Here is a 23,271-nt window from a genome sequence, read left to right as displayed (position 1 = left end):
AATGAAAAGTTAGTAGATAAAGGCGGAAACTTCACAATTATTTCTATTTATTTAAGTCTTTAATGTAGTTTTCTTTGAGAAGGTAAAAATAGTTTAGCTAGAATTTTTTTAAATTAAAATTTCTGTTTGCTCTCTATTAATTTTGATATCTTTATCTGTTACTGATTACCAAAAATATGCGTCAATGTTACCTTTCAATAGAATTGCTACCTTCTCAAATATTTGCTATTTTTATGTTTGCGGTATTGTTGTTGCTTTTGGTACGGTGTTGTGCATTGAAATATAACAGGTTGTCCCTAATGTTTTAAAGAAATTCTTCTGTAAAAGAAATGGAAAAAATTTACCCTCATTGTCATTGTCGTCGTCCACATCGTAGTCGTTTTTCAGTCGACGTCACATCGTATCGACGTCGTCGTCACTTCGACACCAAATCGGTATTGGCTAAGCTTGTTGAGATGACGACGACAATTTATCGATAAAACGTAACGAAAATATACCATCTCTGCTATTTCTGGATCAGCTGTTCGATTTTTTTTTTTACTATTTCTGTATCTTTTTTTCGCGATTTGAGATTTGTTTAAATATTTCATTTCAAGATTTTACAAAAATGTTTTATTATGACAGTAGTGCGAGCTCTAGTGACGAAAATGATAAACAGGAGCTTAGACTCAATAGAAAAAAAAATTAGAAATAACTGCGATTTTTTCTAGCCCAGCTAAAAGAACCTCGAACTGTTGCGCACTCTATTTTCATTTCGAATATCTAAAAAATAATGCATATTACATGTTTGTATATTTAATTAATAAAAAAGAAATGTTTTACTTACAATTTTTCCTTCTGTCGTCAGTAAAAACAGCGTCGTGTGAGGGCGATTGCTTAACTTAGATTGGCTATTGCTTAGCCAATACCAGAAACAATTTTAAAATGGAGATATTGCAGGCGCGAACTTTAGTGAAAAGCAGCGGAACGTCACAAAATTCTAGTAGATCACTTTCACCACACCAAAAACTTTAACACAATTTTTAACATAATTTAAGCACACAAAATACATTGATAGGAGTTTTAAAGAGTAAAAATTAGCTGAATAAAAAGTGTAAATAACAAATACAGACAGTGGTAGTTTAACACATTCTGCTGTGGTGAGTGGTGAATGTGACCTACAACAGTTTTGTGAAGCTTGCTTCACACTATTTTTCGGTCCCTGCAACATATCTATTTTAAAATTGTCTCTGCCAATACCAAACATCGATAGTCGATAGTTGTCAATAGTTATCGAAAACGACGACGACAATAACAATAAGCGCTATTTATTGGTGCTATTAAAACCGCGCTGCGTTTGTGCTGTTATTCCATACATTTATGTTACATCGTTTTTTCACTTCAGAAGAGTGAAACCAGGCTCGTGAACCCCTGAGCTTCGAGAACATTAACTTGAACTCCAAATACTTATTATTTGAAAAATTTAAAGATTTATTTTGTATGCCCAACGTTGGGCTCCACCAAAGTAAAAATACAATGAACTGCTGTACCAGCTGCCAATAGCATCCGCAGTTGCAGATTTTTTTCTATGCACTGTTTACTCCTGCCGAAATCAGAACCCAGTTAAAAAACTGTAAAAAATTTGTAACAGCAAACCCAGTAAAAGGTGTATTATCCAATCCCATGTCATTGAAAGGTGGTGTAAAAAGAGTAGTGGAGTAGTAGAGAAGTAATAGTATCAAAGATTTTTCTTAATGTATGCTTGGATATAATTTTGAGCTCTATTCACGAGAAATTTTATCAAATGCGTTGCTAATATTTTGAGAATTGGATTATATAATATGAGAATGGCAATGGATATCGATAAAATATTATTTGTAGAAACGTAGTCATTGTCTAAAACTTCCACTGAATTTTTAATCCTAAGCCTCACCTCTTATATCCATGACCCTAGAATAAATCAATAAGGTTGCGATAAAGTGGTTTCTTGATTAGAAAGCAATTACTGTATCTTGATTTTGCATTGAACTACCTATATGCTAAAATTTTTTGGTTTGTGTAAGCGAAGTTTATATTCGTTTAGGGATTCTGGTCGAAAATATAAATTTTAACATTAACAACATTAATGGAATCAGTAGCAGTAACATATATGTAATACTCCTATATTGCTAATAGAAAATGCTCGCAATGTGTTTTGGATGCGAAATCAAAGCAAGACAGCCTATAAAATTTTTGTGATTGTAGCAGCATAAGTGTGACAAGGAAAAATTTAAATTATTGAATACAAAAAGAAAAACATGTAAACAGCAATATATCGGCACTCTGATGTTGGGGAATGTACTTAGATTTTTGTAGCAATCACGGTTGCCACTTTGGTCCATTTGGACCAAAAATGCTCCCTTCCAACCCCATTTGGTCCGCTGGTCCCTTTTCTTCAATTTTGGTCCTTTTTAGGCAGTAGCCACGATTAGTACTTTTCTTTTTTTCATTCAGGTAAAAATTCACATTTATTGCCCAAAAATTCGCCACACTTTCGTTAGCCCCCATATAATTTTGAATATACTTCAATGGAACTCGCACCATAAAAGATTGCTCAGTCAATAAAATGTACCAGAACAATAACATTTCCCCCAGGATATAATTTATGCCAGTCATTAAAAAGAAAAGTGTTGGAAAACACATTGTCGTTAATTGTTGATGAAATAAGAGACTAACCAAAAAAAAGAAGACAGAAGGAAGCAAATGCAAAAGAACTCCTGAGGCCTGCGATCAAAACTCACATTTACTGAATCTAGGCTCTGATATGAAGTTTAAACGTTTAGGGAAAAAGTAAGCATCTATAAAAATAGCACTAACAAAATTGCCTAGTTTCATTTATGATATACTGAGTTTTCCACATACATAGTTCGGCAACACCAGAACACAAATTTTGAACCGTTACTTACTAAAACCTAACTGCACTATACATTTTATTTCATTGCAATTAACAACATAATGCCAGAGCCAAGAGCTTTGTGGCCGAAACAAAGTTCACAACGTTTGGTTGATGAAAGACATAGACTGTTCCTATGTCAAAATATAGTACCATTTTTGGTTGCATGCACATATATTTGTTTGTTCAGCTTTAATTAAAGGAAAGTCTTCACTATGTTTAGTAAAATTTTATATGGAAACATCCTAAAGTTTTGTATTTTATAAAAATTTGGTCCTTTTTCGATGAATTTTGGTCCCAAATGAAAACAGGGTGTGGCAACCTTGGTAGCAATATAGAAGTATTACATACATATATGAGCAGTAATAATTTCAAGAACTAAAACAGGAAACGTTAGCAATGAAATAGAAAAAAAATATGTGGACAATTCACAAGAATCTCGTATTGATTGTAAAGTTGTATGTTATATCTAAGTTGTTTCCATGATTTCAAATATAAAGCTTGATGGAAAAATATCCATCAGGGGATATTAGCCGTGTTTTTTTACACGCGTATACGTTTCGTTTGCGCGTAAAAAAACGCCTATCCTCGCTTAGATAATGCTTAGGAGACCCATATAGCGGCATTGGTTAAACCACTAGCTACAGCACAGGGTGTACCGAAAAGCGGAGAAACAACCCTCTGTTGTATGGCTGTGTATAACATATAGCTGAATCAGTTGCGATGAATAGTGGGCACGCATAGAATACATAGAATTAGTGTAGAGGGTGAAACATAGACACATAGTTCAGTTACATCTGAATATAATGCGTATTGAAATTTAGTAGTACTAATTTTTTGCGCAGCAATGTCAGAATAAAAAAAAATAAATGTGGGAAGCGACTCCCACTTTCTAAAAACACCACCCCCACCCGCAGGAGGCTTATAGTTTTATCACAATTTAATATTAAAGTTACCAAAAAAATGCAAGAAAACGCAGTGAATTGAGCAAAAATGGGGCTACCAGACTTCAAAATATGTATAAGTAAAAAATGACTCAATCTTTTTTAATCGCGCCTTTTTTTTATTCCAGTTTTTCTATTTTATTTTTATGAAGTAAACGTAATTTATTTTAAAAAATCACATTTTTTAATTACAAATTTTCCATTTTTTTATGAAATAAACATAATTTATTAAAAAAAATAAAAAGCGCCACAGGCGAAAATTTGGAATAGAAAATCGCGCGATTTTGTATTCCAAATTTTCAATTTTTTATAAAATATACGTAAATTATTTAAAAAAATAAAAAGCGCCGTAAAATAAATAAATGGAGTTGAATGAAATGGTCCATTTTCCTCGTTGGTACTATTTAAAAATTTTTCATTCGTTGGAACAATTTAAAGCACTCTCGGGAGAAAAGGCTTTGAAGAGATTTACAAGGTATAATCGAAAGAGCTGTCGCCTTGTCCGTCCTGATGTCACGTTGTTTAAATTTTTCCCAAATTATTAAATAAAAAATAAATTATTAAATTTTACAATAATACTTAAATTTAAACAAATGAAAATAGTTGTTTGTGGTTTTATAAACATTATAAAGTGTACTTATGTATAAAATTCCTGTGAAAGTGTCGTATGTAGATAAAAAATGATAGTTATACCATGGCAACTTTAACAACTAATTACTAGTAAATAACAATTAAAAATTACTCACTGATTCTCGTTAGGTCAAACCCCTTTGGATTACGAATAAAACCAATTGGTCCCTTAATGTATAGCCGACCCGAAAACCTTGTTTCAAAAACTTTTGTTGATGTTGCTTTTTCCGGGCCGTGAACCCAGGATCTTCGTAAAAGTTTGTCGCTTAGCAGTCCATATAAAGTTTAAGCGTATACGTATATAGATGTAAAAACACACAGCTATTATGAATAGCCTAATTATAACGTGAAAAGGCTGAAAACGGTATTGTCTTCATATATTTGCCTATCGCTGTATCTATGCTTATGCATGTTAAAGGTATGCCACCCCCATTGTTTTAGTGGCTTACAAACACAAATTCAGAATCTAAGGAAAATTCTATAAATAAATTCGTCGTCAATTTCCACAAAAATTTCGTCTCATATTAATTTTGCAAACTCAACCAGAAAAATTTATTTCATCATGTTTTAACGCATAATTTTTGGTATTTCGTTGCTGCCGACAATTGGAACAACAAACGGCGTGTGCACCATTTCCTTGACAATAGAAATCAGCATGACAAAAACTGTTTCTATTTTCTTGTTTTATTCTATTGTTAAAAATGTGAAAATTATAGCCACTCATGTGCTCAGTCTTTGACGTCGCAAACAGCACCGCATTGAATCATTAATGAAATCATATGACGTATGGACATTTGTATGTAAAACAAACTAAACAATTTTAAATGCCATTGAAAAATGTTTTCACTTACATATTTGATATGTATGGGCGTTTTTATACTCAGCGTGCTTTGCACACAGAGTATATTAACTTTGATTGGATAACGGTTGGTTGTACAGGTATAAAGGAATCGAGATTTATATAGACTTCCATATATCATCATATCATATTGAGCCATGTCCGTCCGTCCGTCTGTCCGTTAACACGATAACTTGAGTAAATATAGAGATATCTTCACCAAATTTGGTAAACCAGCTTATCTGGACCCAGAATAAATTGGTATTGAAAATGAGCGAAATCGGATGATAACCACGCCCACTTTTTATATATATAACATTTTGGAAAACACAAAAAACCTGATTATTTAGTAAATAATACACCTAGAATGCTGAAATTTGACATGTGGACTGATATTGAGACTCTTGATAAAAATTTGAAAAAAATATTTAAAAATGGGCGTGACACCGCCCACTTGTGATAAAATCAATTTCACAAATATTATTAATCATAAATCAAAAATCGTTAAATCTATCGTAACAAAATTCGGCAGAGAGGTTACCTTTACTATAAGGAATGCTTTGAAGAAAAATTAACAAAATCGGTTAAGGATCACGCCCAATTTTATATAAAAGATTTTTAAAAGGGTCATGGACGAATGAATAAATTGGATAACACTTAAATTGGAAAAAATGGGTGTGCCATCGCCCATTTTTTGTCTAAGCAATGCTTCGGGAGCCATAACTCGAAGAAAAATTTACATATCGTACCAAAATTGGGTACACATATTTTCCTTATAGTAGAAAATATTTCTAGTAAAAATGAACGGGATCGGTTAAAGACCACGGCAAATTAGATGTAAAACAAGTTTAAAAGGTTTAAAAGGGTCGTAGACTAGAATAATAAGCTCATATAATCATAATCACTGATATTTCACTTATCAAGTTTTATTGTAAGAGGAAATGGGGAGACATTTTTTTAAACGGGCGGTGCCACGTGTTATGTAGAAAAGTAATTTATCTGAAATGAAATGTGCAATTGAAGCTCACGCTGATTATATAATGTTCGGTTACACCCGAACTTAGACACCTTTACTTGTTACATATGTGAATGTCCCTACGTACGTAAAATATATGTAAACTCTTGTGGGTTGTCAAAGCAGCAGTGGTTGGCCTCCCCTCACTTGGTTAGCGGTCATTATATGTTTTGCTGCATTGTGCAACATGACATATTTTTTCCTGCGGTAGGTATATAAATATAAATCCATTTATCCATTCGTACATATTTCTGTAACCAATGCGGCCGGCATTCATCAACAATCATTGAATTCCGAAGCAACGTAAAAGTTGTTGATTTTACAAATGCGCATATTAAAAGAGCAACAATCAGTAATCCACCCCCACCATCAATACCAAATTGCTTGAGCACATAAGATGCCGCGCACTCCAGAAATAGCGCAACTCGGCGGGTTGCTAGGGAGGTAGTTACATAGTCAATCGATCGCCACTGACGTAGCATTTGAACACAATCAAGTTAGCATTCGCACAGTGCAGCAGTCTGCTCCGCTTCCGTAGACGGACTCCGAAAAGAATACCTTCTTCAGCGGGACATCATCTTTCATTTCACTCTATTTTAATTTGCTGGACTATGTTGATGTATGCGTAAAAAGCGTACAGCTCATCATTAAATCTTGCCGCCGCCTCATCAGATGTTTTCAGTGTCCATGCTTCTGCGCCATATATGTATTAGGACGGGTACGATTACTTACTTATAGAGCATAATCTTCGTTTGCCCAAAGAGGACTTTACTTTTCAATTGCCTATCTAGTCTAAAGTAGCATTTATTGGTAAGAGTGATTCTTAGCTGGATTTCAAAGTTTAAGTTGTTGTTGTTGTAGCGATAAATACCCTCCGCCTTTGCCGGATATAGATCCGGCACGTTCCGGTAACATGCTTCATTGAGATATAAGGCCGACCACCTCGGAAACGATTTAGTATCACCACATTGAACCTTCAGGGCATTCCGCCCCCATCCTCTAGTTGGATGTGGAACTTGGGGTCGCCAGCGTCTCGAGCCCACGAAACAGAACTCTTCACGGGCTGGGGAGGTTGACAGTTGGTTTGGAGATGCTAAAAATTGCGCTACACAACCTCTTCAGTCATTTTTGTATTTTAGTCGCCTCTTACGACAGACATACCTACCGCAGGTATATTCTAACCCCTCTAACCCGCGGGGGGTTCAAAGCTGACGTTGGAAGGATATTAAGAAAAAAAAACTACCCAGAAAAGCCAGGGCTCGTAGTGTGTTATACAATCCGCGATCGACATTAATTTTTTCAATCGCAATGTCTCTGAAATGGTTCATCGGATTAGGGAAATATATGACATGTTGGCTACCAGTACTCATTACATCCATTACTTATTATCATTTGACAGTTTCATATCTATCGTTTGAGTGAAATTGCTTTTCGATACGTGATCGCATAATACGATACGGGCCCACATTTCTTCTGCCCAGCTCATACGTAACGACCTCTACACAAGGGCTTAGCCAACTCTCGAAAAAAATTGTCAGAAATGTGGCACTGTAACTTTAACTTTTCACACCTTATATAAATAAATTGTGTATTCATAGAAATTGTTTTAAGACAAGACTTCATACATGGCGGAACGATACAAGGTGGCAGCATGGTGACATACCTACAAACATAAATAAAAATTCCATGTACTTTGTTTTTGTAAATTCGATGGACAAATGTCAAAATCGTACTGCGCCGGAAGTTGATGTATCAAATCAAATAAAACAAGTTTATAATCAGCTGTCCCATGCTGCCACCTTGTATCGTTCCGCCATGACTTCAAATGAAGAAAAAATATATTGAGTCGGAAAATAAAGAGTTCGAGTAAAACATATAAATATATTACGTTATTTATAATGTCGAAAGCTACTACAGAAAAAAAAACACAAATATGAATAAATTTTGTCCACTCATGTCGCACTGTGCCATGCTCGCACCCTCGCGACGACTGCTATGTCGCCCCGTAAGCAATTTGCGTAAATATCAACAGTCAATTGTCTGGCTGCTTGGAATTGCCTTTGTAACCTTCACCTTCGTTATAGGACTGAAAGCTTCTGTACGCTAGCAAGGTTGAATTTCTTTAATAGTTTTCTAGTGTAATAAAATATGTACTTCTATACGATTCGTCGCTATCCACTTCGTATTGCTAGCGTCCACCGTAAGTGGAAGTAGGGCAGCACATTTTGTATTTTAGTACGACTTTTATTTCAATTCGTGTGAGTTCGTGATTAAATTTAGTTTAGTTTATTTACTGTTACTGATAGATCTACCTTTAAACTTCTACCACATACATATTTATATGCGTCACAGCATGTGGACATACGTCACAAGCAATTTATTTCTCGTTTTAACTCGCTAAACTTTGTGAGGAACGGTTTTATGTCTGGCTGTGCGTCTGCTTCGGGGTATTGGTAATAATCACCGTCCGCCTGAGTTAAACGCTAAACTTCTAGATCTGTATGTAGGATAAGTCATCGCGTTTTAGTGTGTTTGTTGGCCTCTTACGTCAAAAATGCATTTCAATATCCATTCACAAACAAGTGAATACTGGTTCAAGTGCTACAATGAAGCCGACCCAAACAGCCTCTGACCACATACGCTCTTCTTGCTCTTTTGTGCCCACAATATGCGCCTACGTGAATTAAGTTCATTTGTGCTTTATTTACAAATATGTACAGAGTTTTGGTTACATATAATGTATGTATTTATACGTTTATTTGTATCTACATCCCTTCAACGTCAATCAGGCGTTTCGCGTTATATTACTTTATGAGTGGGAGAAGAGGAAAGTGCTGCTGGGTGTTTAACGTTATGACGTACACACTTACGCTTCCTCGGTGAAAAAGCCATTCACTCACTTAGCTTTTATTTATTCGACAATCGTTAACGTATTGCTTTTTGACATTACCGGATTAAGCGAGTATGGGCCATAGGGCCCGTAAGTTAATACCACACAAGTCTATACTCAACGTCGTATTCCTGTTATTGTTTTTTTAGCGTTAAGGAATTACCCGAAGGTTTTGTGGACTGTTATCGATGTTGATGGTCACTTGCCGGATTCAGATCCAGTACATTCTGGTTACAAGCACCATTAAGGTACTAGCCGACTATCTTGGGAACGATTTAGTATGATCACATGTAACCCTCTAGGCCATAACGCCCTTATACACCCTATATTCTTGAGGAAATTGGTGTCGCCAGAGCCCCGGCTGCTACAGAAACAGGGTTCGCCACGGGTATGTGAGGTTGACAATTGGGTTGGATAAGCTATAAATTGCCCTGGCAACCCCTTGGAAGGGTTGCGTTACACAACCTCTTGAATTAATTTGATATTGGACAGGCATACCTGCCGATGGTATATTCTAAGCTCCCTAAACCGCTGGGAGCATCGTCGTCGCATTCCTCGTTTGATAGAAAACAAGAACGTAATTTACAGTTAACAAATTTCCGAGAAAATTGCAATGCAGTCAGCTAGACTTTACTTCTTTGAGATTGATGATAAAAACGATCTTCCAAATGCTTACATCGGTGATCCTAATGATCCTGTTAGATTTCAGAACGATCTTTTGTTTTTTTTTTTTTGTGTAAATTAGGGGTGGAACATGTGTTCTTAAATTGCCCAGCCCAGAAAAAATATGCCTTTGGGAATTTAGTTTATAAAATAACAGCAAAATAACGTTCAATTAGATGTGAGTGTGTGAGGCAGCTCAACTGCAGGGCCGACAGCATTTGCTACTTAATAAAACCGCACCTGGTTTTTAGGTTTTGTTGTTTTTGTTTGCTTAGGCTTTTTTTTTATTCGCCAAATTTTTATTTACGTAAATAATAGCGTGTTGAACACTTTCTCGGTTTAAAAATGCTGATGCTAATTCTTTTTGAAATTTCGTTTTGATCAAAAATTATTAAACATTTTAGTTTTGTTGACCAATTGAGTGTAATTTATTTTTATACTCAGCGTAACGGCATAAACTAATCGAGATAGATATAGACTTCTATATATCAAAATGATCTGGGCCATGTCCGTCCGTCTATCCGTAAACACGATAACTTTAGTAAATTTTGAGGTATCTTGATGAAATTTGGTATGTAGGTTCCTGGGCGCTCATCTCAGATCGCTATTTAAAATGAACGAAATCGGACTGCAACCACGCCTACTTTTCCGATTCGAAAATTTCGAAAAGTGCGATAATTCATTACCAAAGACAGATAAAGCGATGAAACTTGGTATGTGGGTTGTTGACCTTATGACGCGGAATAGAAAATTAGTAAAATTTTGGACAATGGGCGTGGCACCGCCCACTTTTAGAAGAAGGTAATTTAAAAGTTTTGCAAGCTGTAATTTGGGAGTCGTTGAAGATATGATGAAATTTCGCAGGAACGTTACTCCTATTACTCTATGTGTGCTAAATAAAAACTAGAAAAAAATATGACGAACACGCCCCCTTAAACACTTCCCAAGGCAGTCAGTTCTATGTACCGGAGCGACTCGGGATTTTTCCCGACCAAGGACTGTCATTTCAGTGTGACCCCATCTAATTAGTTTCGTCCCTCCCACAAATTGTCATCCTCCCAGCAGCTCCTTGCAGCAGGACTGCTCCATATTCTCTTACTCCGGGAAGGCATCGAATCCAATCCGGGTCCGTCTCCTGACCCCGGTCCTGAGAAATGGTTTTGCTGCATCTGCCGGAAAAGAATCTTTTTAGGACGGTCATACTCTGTTCAGTGTGTCTCGTGCAAGGGATGGTTGCATCGGACAGGTTGTTCTGGGCTTGATCCCAAAACCCGACGTCCACGTAACTTTTATAAATCTTTTGTGGCTCCTTGCTGTTCACGCCCAAGGGCGTCCCGTAGTCTACGTCTAAGCGCCCCCCCACTACCTTCCAGCAGCCCCGCTGCTCAGCAAGCCACAACAAGTACCCGCTGCTGCTCGCGCCCAACGGCGCCAACAACTCAAATAGCTGCTACCACTCATAACTACAATCTTCGTTGTAGAGTCGGAAGCAATGCTGAGCAACAGCCCCTGCCCCCGTCTTCTCCCCCCCCCCTCTTTTCCGGCAGCAATCGTGTAGGTCAGGGAAACAGACTCTTAGTCCCTACCTCCGTTTGCACCGTTTGCCAGCACAGAATACATATGTTTGCAACATCCGCCCAATGCAGCTCCTGCCTTGGGTGGTGCCACTTCCCTAGATGTTCTGGTCTCCGCGACGGCAACCCCCCGACGGGTTTCATCGCGCCATGTTGCCAGGTCGCAAACCCAAATCATCCGGGTACCCCAATGCTTGCCCAAGGACGCCCAGTCCTAGGGCCACAACAGCAATTGCGTCCTGGCCTTCCCCAACCCAGGCGTAGTCACCCGTCACTTACCCCCAGAGTGGCGACGTCTCCCCTTATGCACTTCAGAATTCTGCAGTTAAACTGTAATGGACTAACTGGGAAGATTACGGAGATAGTCGATTTCATGAAGCGGCACAACATCCACATTGCTGCGATTCAAGAGACTAAACTCACAGCAAGATCTGCATTGCAGACCTGCTCTGGGTATAACGTCCACAGGAAAGACCGCGAGAGCGGAAATGGAGGCGGTCTCGCGTTTATCATACACCACTCTGTGCAATATTGTATATTTGATCCTGGCATCGACCGCAGGGACAATGTCTTAGAACGTCAAGGCCTATCTGTCCGGTCAGGCGATGCAAACCTAGAAATCATCAACATCTACATCCCTCCTGCCACCTGTTGCCCCAGTTGATACCGCCCTAATATCAGGGCCTTACTCACTGGCAACAATCGCATTATCTTAGGCGATTTCAATGCCCATCATGATCTATGGCATTCAAACTTGTGGGCGGACAGTAGGGGTGAGATGTTGGCGGATCAAATAGAAGAAACGACGTTCTGCACAATAAACGGAGACGCCCCCACACGTATGGTAGGAAGCTGTCACAGCTCGCCAGATATCTCAATCGTGAGCGCAGAACTCGTAAACTGCGTCAACTGGCAGCCGATGGTAACATTGGCATCCGACCACCTGCCCATACTTATTTCGCTTGAGCGTAACGCCGACTTCATCGTCACTGAAAAACGCACTTTCATAAACTTCAAAAAAGGAAAGTGGGAAGAATATAAATCCTTTACAGACAGCCGCCTAGCTGCCCTCCCTATCCCGACTGATGCCCGCCAAGGGGAGCGTGCCTTCCGTAAGGTCATTAAATCCGCCTCGGCACATTTCATTCCCGCCGGGAGAATTCCCGAAATCCGGCCCCACTTCCCGGCGGAGGCCGCAAACTTTGCGAGAGAACGTGACCTTATAAGACAGCTTGACCCAGGCGACCCCCAAATAAGGGATATAAACCAACGCATCAGATTGCTTGTAGATGAACACAAGCGGGCGAAATGGGAGGAGCACCTAAGAGGTTGTAACCTCTCTACCGGTGTGGGTAAACTTTGGTCCACCGTAAAGTCCCTATCGAATCCGACTAAGCACAAAGACAAAGTTTCCATCGCCTTTGGCGACAAAGTGCTGTCGGACGCGAAAAAATGCGCGAGCGCTTTCTGCCGACAATATATAATGCATCCTACGGTCGACAAAGATAGACGGAGGGCCAATAGACGCGCACATAAACACAAATTCAGCGCGTCACCAATCACCGCTAAAGAGGTTGAGGACGCCATTGGTCGTGCTAAACCATCCAAAGCAGTGGGCCCAGACGGCATAGCCATGCCGATGCTTCAAAACCTAGGGAAAGAGGGGTTCAAATATTTAGCGCATGTCTTCAATCTGTCTCTTTCCACCTTTGTCATACCTGAGAAATGGAAAATGGCCAAGGTGGTCCCGCTACTAAAGCCTGGGAAACCAGCTAACATAGGTGAGTCGTATGATCCGATATCTCTCCTATCGCCAGTGGCAAAGACGCTTGAAGCCATTTTGCTCCCTTATTGCCTAGCAAATTTGCAGCTAGCCCCTCATCAGCATGGCTTCAGAAAACTCCATAGCACTACCACCGCGCTGAATGCCATTAGCACCCAGATAAATTGCGGTTTAAATCAATACCCCCACCATAGAACAGTACTCGTAGCGCTAGACCTATCAAAAGCTTTTGATACGGTCAACCATGGCTCGTTACTGCAGGACTTGGAAGGGTCTACCCTTCCCCCATGTCTTAAAAGGTGGACCGCAAATTATCTGGGTGGTCGGCAGGCATCGGTGCAATTTAGAAACTAAACATCAAAACCAAGGAGAATTAAACAGGGGGTGCCACAGGGTGGTGTCCTATCCCCACTTTTGTTTAATTTCTACATATCTAAGCTACCTTCACCACCGGAAGGAGTCACAATCGTTTCCTACGCCGATGACTGCACAATAATGGCCACAGGCCCAGGCCCAAAGATCGATGCGCTATGCAATAAAATAAACGGCTACCTCCCTGATCTCTCCAGTTTTTTCGCCTCGCGAAACCTGGCATTATCACCGACTAAATCTTCCGCGACCTTATTTACAACATGGACGCCCCAAATGTCGACCATTTTGAACATCCACGTCGATGGCACTACGCTACCGACTGTCCGACACCCCAAAATCTTGGGTGTGACGTTTGATCAGGATCTGGTGAGCACGCAGCCGCAATTGTTCCGAGAATTCAGAGCCGTAACAAAATCCTCAAATCCCTCGCTGGCAGTACTTGGGGAAAAGATAAAGAAACGCTCATGACTACATACAAAGCAATTAGCCAGCCGATTACGTGCTACGCGTCACCCATATGGTCACCAAGCCTAAAAATCACCCACTGGAAGAAACTACAGGCCTGTCAAAATACTGCTCTCAGAATCGCCACGGGCTGTCTTCTTATGTCCCCAGAACACCATCTGCATAATGCGGCGAGAATACTCCCCATAAGGGAGAGAAATGAGATGCTGACCAAACAGTTCCTGTTGAATACCCAGAAACCTGGGCATCCCAACAGACATCTGATTGATGAACCAGCACCACCTAGGGGCTTAAGGAGTCATCTCCGTAAGCATTTTGAGGAAATACGGCACCTGAGAACCCAGCCGTATGAAGTGAAAAAACACTAGCAGGTCCTTGGTGAACTCCATAAACAGGCGTCGGACCTTTATGCCGGGAATTGCCCGGTGAATCCAGTACTTAACGAAAATTATCCAAAACTTGCGGAAGAGGAACGCATACTCCCCAGGGAAACGCGTGTCACTCTTGCTCAACTTCGTTCTCGATACTGTAACAGGTTAAACTCTTACCTATCCAGAATCAACCCCGACATACAAAATGTATGCCCCGCTTGCAATGTGTCACCACATGACACCAACCATCTCTTCAATTGTAATGTGGAACCAACGCCTCTAACACCCCTTTCCTTATGGTCCACCCCTGTTGAAACGGCAAGTTTCCTTGGACTCCCGTTAGAGGATATTGATGACAATTTGTGATCGGTCGCGACTATTAGGTGGGGCGACCATTGCTACAACAACAACAACAACAACGCCCCCTTAAAAAAAAAAAATTTAAGTCAAATTTTAACAAAAAATTGAATATCTTTACAGTATATATTAGGCCGGGTCGATTTGTGGGGAGGCAAAAAAATCGTCCATTGCTCTGTGAAAATCATATTCTAGGGATCAAAATAAGAAACTTTGCCGAAGGAACCATACCTCTAAAACGAATTCTGATGTCCCCCAATTTGGGTCGAACTTTGGGGTAGGGGCAAATTTTGAAAAATCCCACTTTGACCCATTTAGAGTGCTCCAATCGAGTCCAAATGTATGACCGACCCCCACTAAGTTTGGAGGCCCGACCCACCGATGCCAGTGGCACACCCCCTGGAACCCCCCTGGGGGTTCACCATACAAACATTTCAAAAAATCGCCGGTTTTGCACTTTACATGAAAAACTCAGCACAAACATATCCATACCAACTGAAAAGAGGTGCACCACTGCGTATACGTAACATTTTATTATTACGTATAAACAAATAAAAAAATTTGCAATAAAATAATTTGAAATGTTTGTATGGTGAACCCCCAGGGGGGTTCCAGGGGGTGTGCCACTGGCATCGGTGGGTCGGGCCTCCAAAGTTTGTGGGGGTCGGTCATACATTTGGACTCGATTGGAGCACTCTAAATGGGTCACAGTGGGATTTTTCAAAATTTGCCCCTACCCAAAAGTTCGACCCAAATTGGGGGACACCAGAATTCGTTTTAGAGGTATGGTTCCTTCGGCAAAGTTTCTTATTTTGATCCCTAGAATACGATTTTCACAGAGCAATGAGCGATTTTTAAATCGACCCACCCTAGTATATATGTAAGTAAATTAGGTCAACATTCAAATCCAGTAATGATATGGTGCAACAAAATACAAAAATAAAAGAAAATTTCAAAATTGGCGTGGCTACGCCTACGCCCTTTTTCACTTAATTTGTCTAGAACACTTTTGTCGAACAAAAATTTACCAATCCTTGTGAAATTTGGTAGGGGCACATATAATATGACGGTAACTGCTTTCTGTGAAAATGGGCGAAATCGGTTGAAGCCACGCCTAGTTTTTATACACAGTCGACCGTCTGTCCTTCCGCTCAGCCGTTAACACGATAACTTGACCAAAAATCGATATATCTTTACTAAACTTAGTTCACGTATTTATCTGAACTCACTTTATCTTGGTATTAAAAATGGGCGAAATCCGACTATGACCACGCCCATTTTTTCGATATCGAAAATTTCGAAAAATGAAAAAAAATCCATAATTCTATACCAAATACGAAAAAGGGGATGAAACATGGTGATTGGATTGGTTTTTTTACGCAAAATATAACTTAAGAAAAAACTTTGTAAAATGGATGTGAAGTAGAAGAAAATGAAAAAGTTCTGCTGGCCGAAATCAAAAGCCCTTGGAATCTTGGCAGGAATACTGTTCGTTGTATTACATATATAAAGAAATTAGCGGTACCCGACAGATGATGTTCTGGGTCACCCTGGTCCACATTTTGGTCGATATCTCGAAAACGCCTTCACATATACAACTAAGGGCCACTCCCTTTTAAAACCCTGATTAATACCTTTAATATGATACCCATGTCATACACACACATTCCAGGGTTACCCTAAGTTAATTTTCCTATATGGTAATTTTCCCTTATTTGACAAAGGATGAAGGCAAATCGTTCCAAAAACGTCACACTTGGTATATAATTTCGGACTGTTATCGAACTCTTAATTAACAGCGCTTCGAAAATATTTCAGGGGTGATTTAAAAAATAAAATAATAAAAAAAAATGTAAGGTAAACGGTTTTATTGAAAACAATTACTTACATTCTAAAAATGTGAGGCGTATCATAACCTGATTAAGGTTCTGTTCGTCTTATTTATGACTATCAATAGAAATTTTACGCGTCCAACGCTTTTATTTAATTGTCTGATCAACGCCCTAGATAGATGAGAAGTGTGATGACTAGTACCTAGGACTTACCTAATTATTTTCTAGCTTTTAGTGATATTATTACTTCATGTAGGTATTGTTTTCAATAAAACCGTTTAACTTAATTTTTTTTTTAATTATTTTATTTTCAAGTTTTTAGTCTTTATTTAATTGCCTATTATTTCTCATTCTATTTAGTTCATTTAGTGACTCATTAGTACACGGAATCTTTCCTGAAAATTTGTTACAATCTAAGTCTTCAATACATAATCCTTCCAAAGACTTTACTCGACTCTGCCCCACGTATGCTTGTCCCTCCTCCAACTCCAAAGTATTTTGATTTTACTTCTACCGGACTGTATGTAATATTTGTTCCAAATATGAGCCAAATCGGACCACAAATACGATTTTTTTAATATCTCGAGCCTTACGCCACCTAGCGGCAATTTTTTTGTTTTTGTTGTTGTTGTTGTAGCGATTAGGTTACTCCCCGAAGGCTTTGGGGAGTGTTATCGATGTGATGGTCCTTTGTCGGATACAGATCCGATACGCTCCGGTAACACAGCACCATTAAGGTGCTGGCCCGACCATCTCGGGAACGATTTATATGGCCACATCGAACCTTCAGGCCATCCCTCCCTCCCCACCCCCAAGTTCCATGAGGAGCTTGGGGTCGCCAGAGCCTCGTCTGTTAGTGAAACGGGATTCGCCGCTCGAAGGTGAGGTTGACAATTGGGTTGAAGAAGCTATATATTGCGCTACCCCTTGAAAAATCTTGCGATTTTTTTCATAGGTCGCTTTCTATTCATGTATGTATTATGTGTTCCAAATATGAAAAAACGCGGACCACAAATACGATTTTTCGAAATATTTCGATCCATGCGCCACCTATCGGCGTTTTTTTCTTTCTTATTATTGCATTGTCATCGGGTTCTGAATTATATTCCAAGTTTCAAGCTTGTAGCTTATCGGGAAGTTACTTAAATTTTAATTACAAAATTCGTGCCAGCAGCCTGTCAAGTCAAGCAAAATAAAACCGTTTAAAAATGATAAAGATATGCGTTCAAATTTAACCAAATTTTCATATATTTAAAAAAAAATATACAAATAAAACGAATTGATAGCTGAAGAAAGATAGCAAAGGCAAGTTGCTCCACTTTTTAGTATTACCATTTGTATGTGTCCACGAAAAAGCTCTCAACTGAGTATGTAATGTTCGGTTACACCCGAACTAAGCCTTCCTTACTTGTTTTGTTTTAACTCTGTTCAATGTTCTTGAAATTATTTAGTTAACCCAGATGTTCGCACTTTGGAACTACATAAGCGCTATCTTACATACAGACACATTATGCATAGTTGCTTTAACTAAATATTTCATAGAATTTATTGATAAAACAAATTGATAAGAAACACGCGCCACAAATGGTTTGCTCCTAATGGCACCGCTAGTCTAGAAAAAAAGAGCAAATCACGCTACAGCAAGGACGTATAAGCCTTAGTTTTTCTTTTGCGGAAATTTTAGCCCTATAATCCCAAGCATGTATGTGGAGGCTCACGAATGGCGTACAACACCTCTTCCCATATCCCCATACACAGTCGTCCTTTAATATCCATCTTGTAATTTTTCTAGATTCATTTTTGGGGGAACTGGAGCAAGTGCTCGTCCGAATTCTTCTCATAAATGCCAATATTTAGAAAAATTGCTCGACACTATTTACTACTCGTCTCCAACAGGTTGTATTCTATTTCATTATTCAGTGACAATGTTTTTAGCTAACGTCTAACCTTAAAATCTTTTGAAATTTTGTATATACTGTTCGATAAAATATCGATAACACGTCTATATATAGTCGGAAACACACCTATAACATACCGATAGCTCGTCAATAAGAGATGGCATGGCCTAGACGGTTCAATGCGGTCATATTAAATCGTTCTCGAAATGGTCGGGCTTGCACCCTAACAGTGCGTGTTAACGGATCCATATATATCCGACAATCCGGAGGTATATTTATGCTATAGTGGTCCGGTAAGGTCAGTCCCCAACAAATGCTTAGTCGACACCGAAATATACCCGCTTACCAAATTTCATGAAGATATCTAATTTAAATTAAGTCAAATTTTTATGTTAAACGACAGGTATTTTTCGATAGTTTTGTAAACAAAATATTTTGAGCTAAGGCGTTTTTCAACCAATTACTTAAATAGGACGTTGATTTAAGAAATTTTGAGATAAGGCGTTTTCGAAGCAGCAGTCGTTATGCTGACGTCAGGGCGTTTAGTCGGTAAAAGCCCGAGTCAAAATAACTACGTTCTACATCTTCTAGTTCAGTGAAAGATCCGTTCATACTGGTCAAGCAGTCGTTTTTTTCTTTGATCATATCACAGATATCCAACAACAACAACATATCCAAGTTTATACAAACCCTCACAAATTTATTTCTCTTTCTTTTCCTTGCAGTGGCACTGACAATGTCGTTGGCATCAACTGTTGCATCCGCTATAACGAATCCGTCGCTTTTATCATGCCGTATATGCAACACGATCGGTTTCATGACTTCTTCAACAAAATGGAGCTTACGGAATTGCAGCACTACATGCGAAATCTACTGATCGCATTGCGGCACGTACATAAATTCAATGTCATACATCGCGACGTAAAGCCCAGTAATTTTCTATACAATCGCCGCAAACGTCAGTTCCTTCTGGTGGACTTCGGTTTGGCACAGCAAGTGCCAACAGCACATATGACTGGCGCGCTCGAGCCAGGCTGTGAGCAAGCAATTGGTCCACTTTCGTTGACGTCGAGCACGGATGGAAAACGACCACGTGATGGTGATGAGTCGGCATCTAATAAAACTGTCGATTCCAATGGCAGCGTGACAGCCGGTGATGCTTATAGTGGCTCCAAGCGAGCACGCTGCACGGGTCCACAAGGTGATCAAGAATCTGCAGCGAACTCAACGCCACATGCGCGTGGTGCCAATAGCTGCATTGTTGGTGGTTCGCCATTTAAGATGCCGCTCAAGCAATTAAACGAAATAACTGCGGGCGCTGGTAGTAAAGGTGCTGCTATGGGTCAAACGACGAGCGCAACGGTTACAGGCACTAACAACAACAATGGAACACACAGCCACAATGCCGGTGATAATGGCATTTGTGAGACACCGCTGGGGCGTCAAGTGAAGTCTGCAATACTCGGCAACACAACAACAAATCATCGCATGCAGCAAAAGTTACGTCAAAGCGCTGGTGGCGTACGCAGCCCAAACACTGCTGCATGCGACGCCGCCACTGGGTCAAACGCCGCCATACAATGCGCTGATAGCAGCATGAACAGCAAATACAACACCAATCGTAATCTTACCAATGTAAATGCACCAAAATGTGTCTGCTATGGCCATCCGCAAGTATGCAATATTTGCCTAGTCAAAAAGGAAATACATGCATCGCGTGCTGGTACGCCAGGTTACCGGCCGCCGGAAGTGTTGCTGAAATACGCCGATCAGACAACTGCAGTGGATATTTGGGCTGTAGGCGTAATATTTCTTTCCATACTTTCATCGGTGTATCCATTCTTTAAGGCGCCCAGTGACTTTGTAGCGCTCGCTGAAATGGTGACAATATTTGGCGATAAGACAATACGGAAGACTGCTTTCATACTCGATCGCTTGCTGACGTTGAGCCAAAAGACAAAACCGTTGGACTTACGTAAATTATGCGTACGCTTTCGTAATCGTATTAAATTCAGTTCGCCGGAATTGCTCAGGAAATATCAGCGGGTAGATGGCACTTGTGAGGTGTGTCGCAACTGTGATCAATTTTATTTTAATTGCTTATGCTCTGAATCTAATTACAATACTGAGCCGCTAGACGATGATGATCCCTTTCCAGCGAGCGCTTATGATTTGCTCTATAAATTGCTTGAAGTGAATCCGCATCAGCGTATCACAGCAGAGGAAGCGCTCAAACATCCTTTCTTTAGTGAGATTGATCCGAAAATTCAGAGAGCCATAAATAACAATAACAATAATACCAATGCGTTGGAGTCGTTGGCGCAAAAAAAGGGTGCTCGCGATAAGGTTGAACCTTGAAAACGACGTAAACGGCGTGGTGCTAAACGTAAAGCAAGAAAAGGGAGAGAGAAACCTAAAGAAACTGTTAGCTTGTGAAAATTTGAATGGTCGCAAAAATTGTTTGTTATTTGTGTTAGAAGAAGCTTTTGTTGAAGAAAATTGTTGGGATTATGTGAAGATACCTCAGTTATGCAGAAAAGAAAACAAACAATGTAATCAAAGATGTTTTGGGCTTGTTTACAAATGGTCGCCTGGCAGCTAAACCTCGTAATAACCCAAGTCGCCTTTATAAATTTTTACGACATTCATTTCGTATTATGTACATACACATATATATAATTAATAGTAATTAACAGCAAATCGTTTTGGGTTATTCTAAATCAACAGAGAATTTGTTTGTAAAATTTTTTTTTTTTATACATACATAAATGATGCGTTTGAGAACTGTGAATTATAGTATAGTAGTAGTTTTTTATACATATACAAATATATACATGATAATAGCTTAGAAATGTATATATATTTTTAAAAATCATGCAAAACGGGGCGACAGTTGATTATTGTGAAAACCCTTAAATGGATCCCAGTGACCAGTGACCTCTTAATTTTAGAAAAATTTTTTTAATAACAGCCGCTCTAACAACATACATACAAAAGTACTACAAATTCTTATCAACAATAAAGTGGAAGATTCCTCTATCAAGCCTGCTGGTTTCAAAACACTCCCAGAGTTTGTGAGGAAATGTCCTGATGTCTGAGGTAGTGCTGTTGCGCACCAGCAGCCGAGATAGCACGATCTTTCTCTCAACCTTTGATATGTAAACCTTAATTATTTTATTTAATTTTTTTGCTTTATTTTGTTTTATTTTTCCTTCGTTATTGAAAACTTTGCGCTTATAATCCTTAGTTCGTTTAAAAATTTATTGAGTATTATTAGAACGAGCAAAAAGAAAATTTAACTGTAAAACTTACAACAATTTTAGAATTTTCTTAATGCTTTTATTATAGTTTTGCTGTGCAATACTATTTATTATTTGAAATTATTATAGAGATTAGAAATGTTTTGTATGTAACACGTATATTTATATTAATGGTATTGTTAATTTGTGTATATTGTGTGATTTAGAATTTATAAAACACGGCAAAAGTACTAATTGAAGAATAAAAAAATACATATTTCGTATCTGTGCTAAACAATACAATGGTTTCATAGTTAATTATACAATGTTGCTTTATGCTGTAGTTTTTAGAAATATCATTTGTTACAAGTGCAAGTATGTAATGTAGTAATTATAATCAACTTTTGAAATAGGTGTAATCCAGAAATCTGTCTCGAATCTTAATAAGTTTATTTGATTATATAGCAGAATGGCTCCAGGGGTGCTAATCTGGTCTGTGATTTGAATAAAATAACTTTTAGCATTTCGCAATATACACGAATTTCGTGAATAATTATTCCGCAGCTCCAAATGCAAGCCCTTGAAACATTTCGAAGTAAAAAAAATGTGTCCATTTGATCGAAGGATTCAAAGTGCGTATGCAAAGTTAAACAAAGTATACCCATTTCCTGTTCAAATTAACATAACTTTTTTATTGTAATATGATTGTAACTAGATCTTTAGATTGAGTTGGAATCATTCCGACTCCAAAATCGTGATCGTTTTCCCTTCATCCAGCGACAGCTTCTTTGGCTGAACCCTGGCCTCCGACATCTAATAGCGCGTAAAGACGATGGACAATTGTGTTTGTATATCCTGATCAATCTGGTCGAGATCACGTGTACGATTGCGTACACTCCCCAGGGAAACGCGAGTCACTCTAACTTAACTTCGATCTGGATACTGTAGCAGGTTAAACTCTTACCTATCCAGAATCAACCCCGACATAGAAAATGTATGCCCTGCTTGCAATGTGTCCCCACATGACACCAACCATCTCTTTAATTGTAATGTGGAATCAACGCCTCTAACACCCCTCACAGTATGGTCCACCCCTGTTGAAACAGTAAGTTTCCTTGGACTGCCGTTAGGGGATATTGCTGACAATTTATGATCGGTCGCACCAATTGGATGGGGCGAAGCACTGCTACAACAACGATGGACGAATGGGTAATTAAGGCTATGATGTAAACCAATCATTAAAGTGAGCTTACTAGACATTGTTTTGGTTTATGTTCGGATAGATAAACTCAGTCGAGTCTACCTTAATTTTTCAATGCTTGAATTACCAATGACCATTATTCGGAGGCCTCTGTGTAGGACGGCAGTTATCTACGCTACACACAAGACTAAAACTCGACCAGAACTCCTTACCGTTTTAAGAAATACTATGAAGGACCAAGCTCTCATTACAGCGTACCATATTGTAAGGTGAGAATCGCGGGTGTGA

At 39.0% G+C, this 23,271-nt stretch overlaps 1 protein-coding gene across 1 annotated transcript in view; it reads left to right on the top strand.

Annotated features, from left to right (window-relative positions):
- The window catches only part of Cdc7 (Cdc7 kinase), a 31,665-nt gene extending 9,348 nt beyond the window's left edge, over nucleotides 1-22,317 (top strand). Inside the window, exon 3 of the mRNA XM_067779635.1 lies at nucleotides 19,269-22,317. Within this exon, the coding sequence (XP_067635736.1) occupies nucleotides 19,269-20,901 (1,633 nt within the window). The 3' untranslated portion in view covers nucleotides 20,902-22,317. The remainder of the gene's footprint in view (nucleotides 1-19,268) is intronic.
- Nucleotides 22,318-23,271: the final 954 nt, after the last annotated feature.

The sequence above is a fragment of the Eurosta solidaginis genome, chromosome 4 (assembly GCF_040869045.1).
Source record: "Eurosta solidaginis isolate ZX-2024a chromosome 4, ASM4086904v1, whole genome shotgun sequence".
NCBI lineage: Eukaryota > Metazoa > Arthropoda > Insecta > Diptera > Tephritidae > Eurosta > Eurosta solidaginis.
Note: the sequence above shows the minus strand (reverse complement) of the source record. Positions and strands in the feature narration are given on the sequence as shown.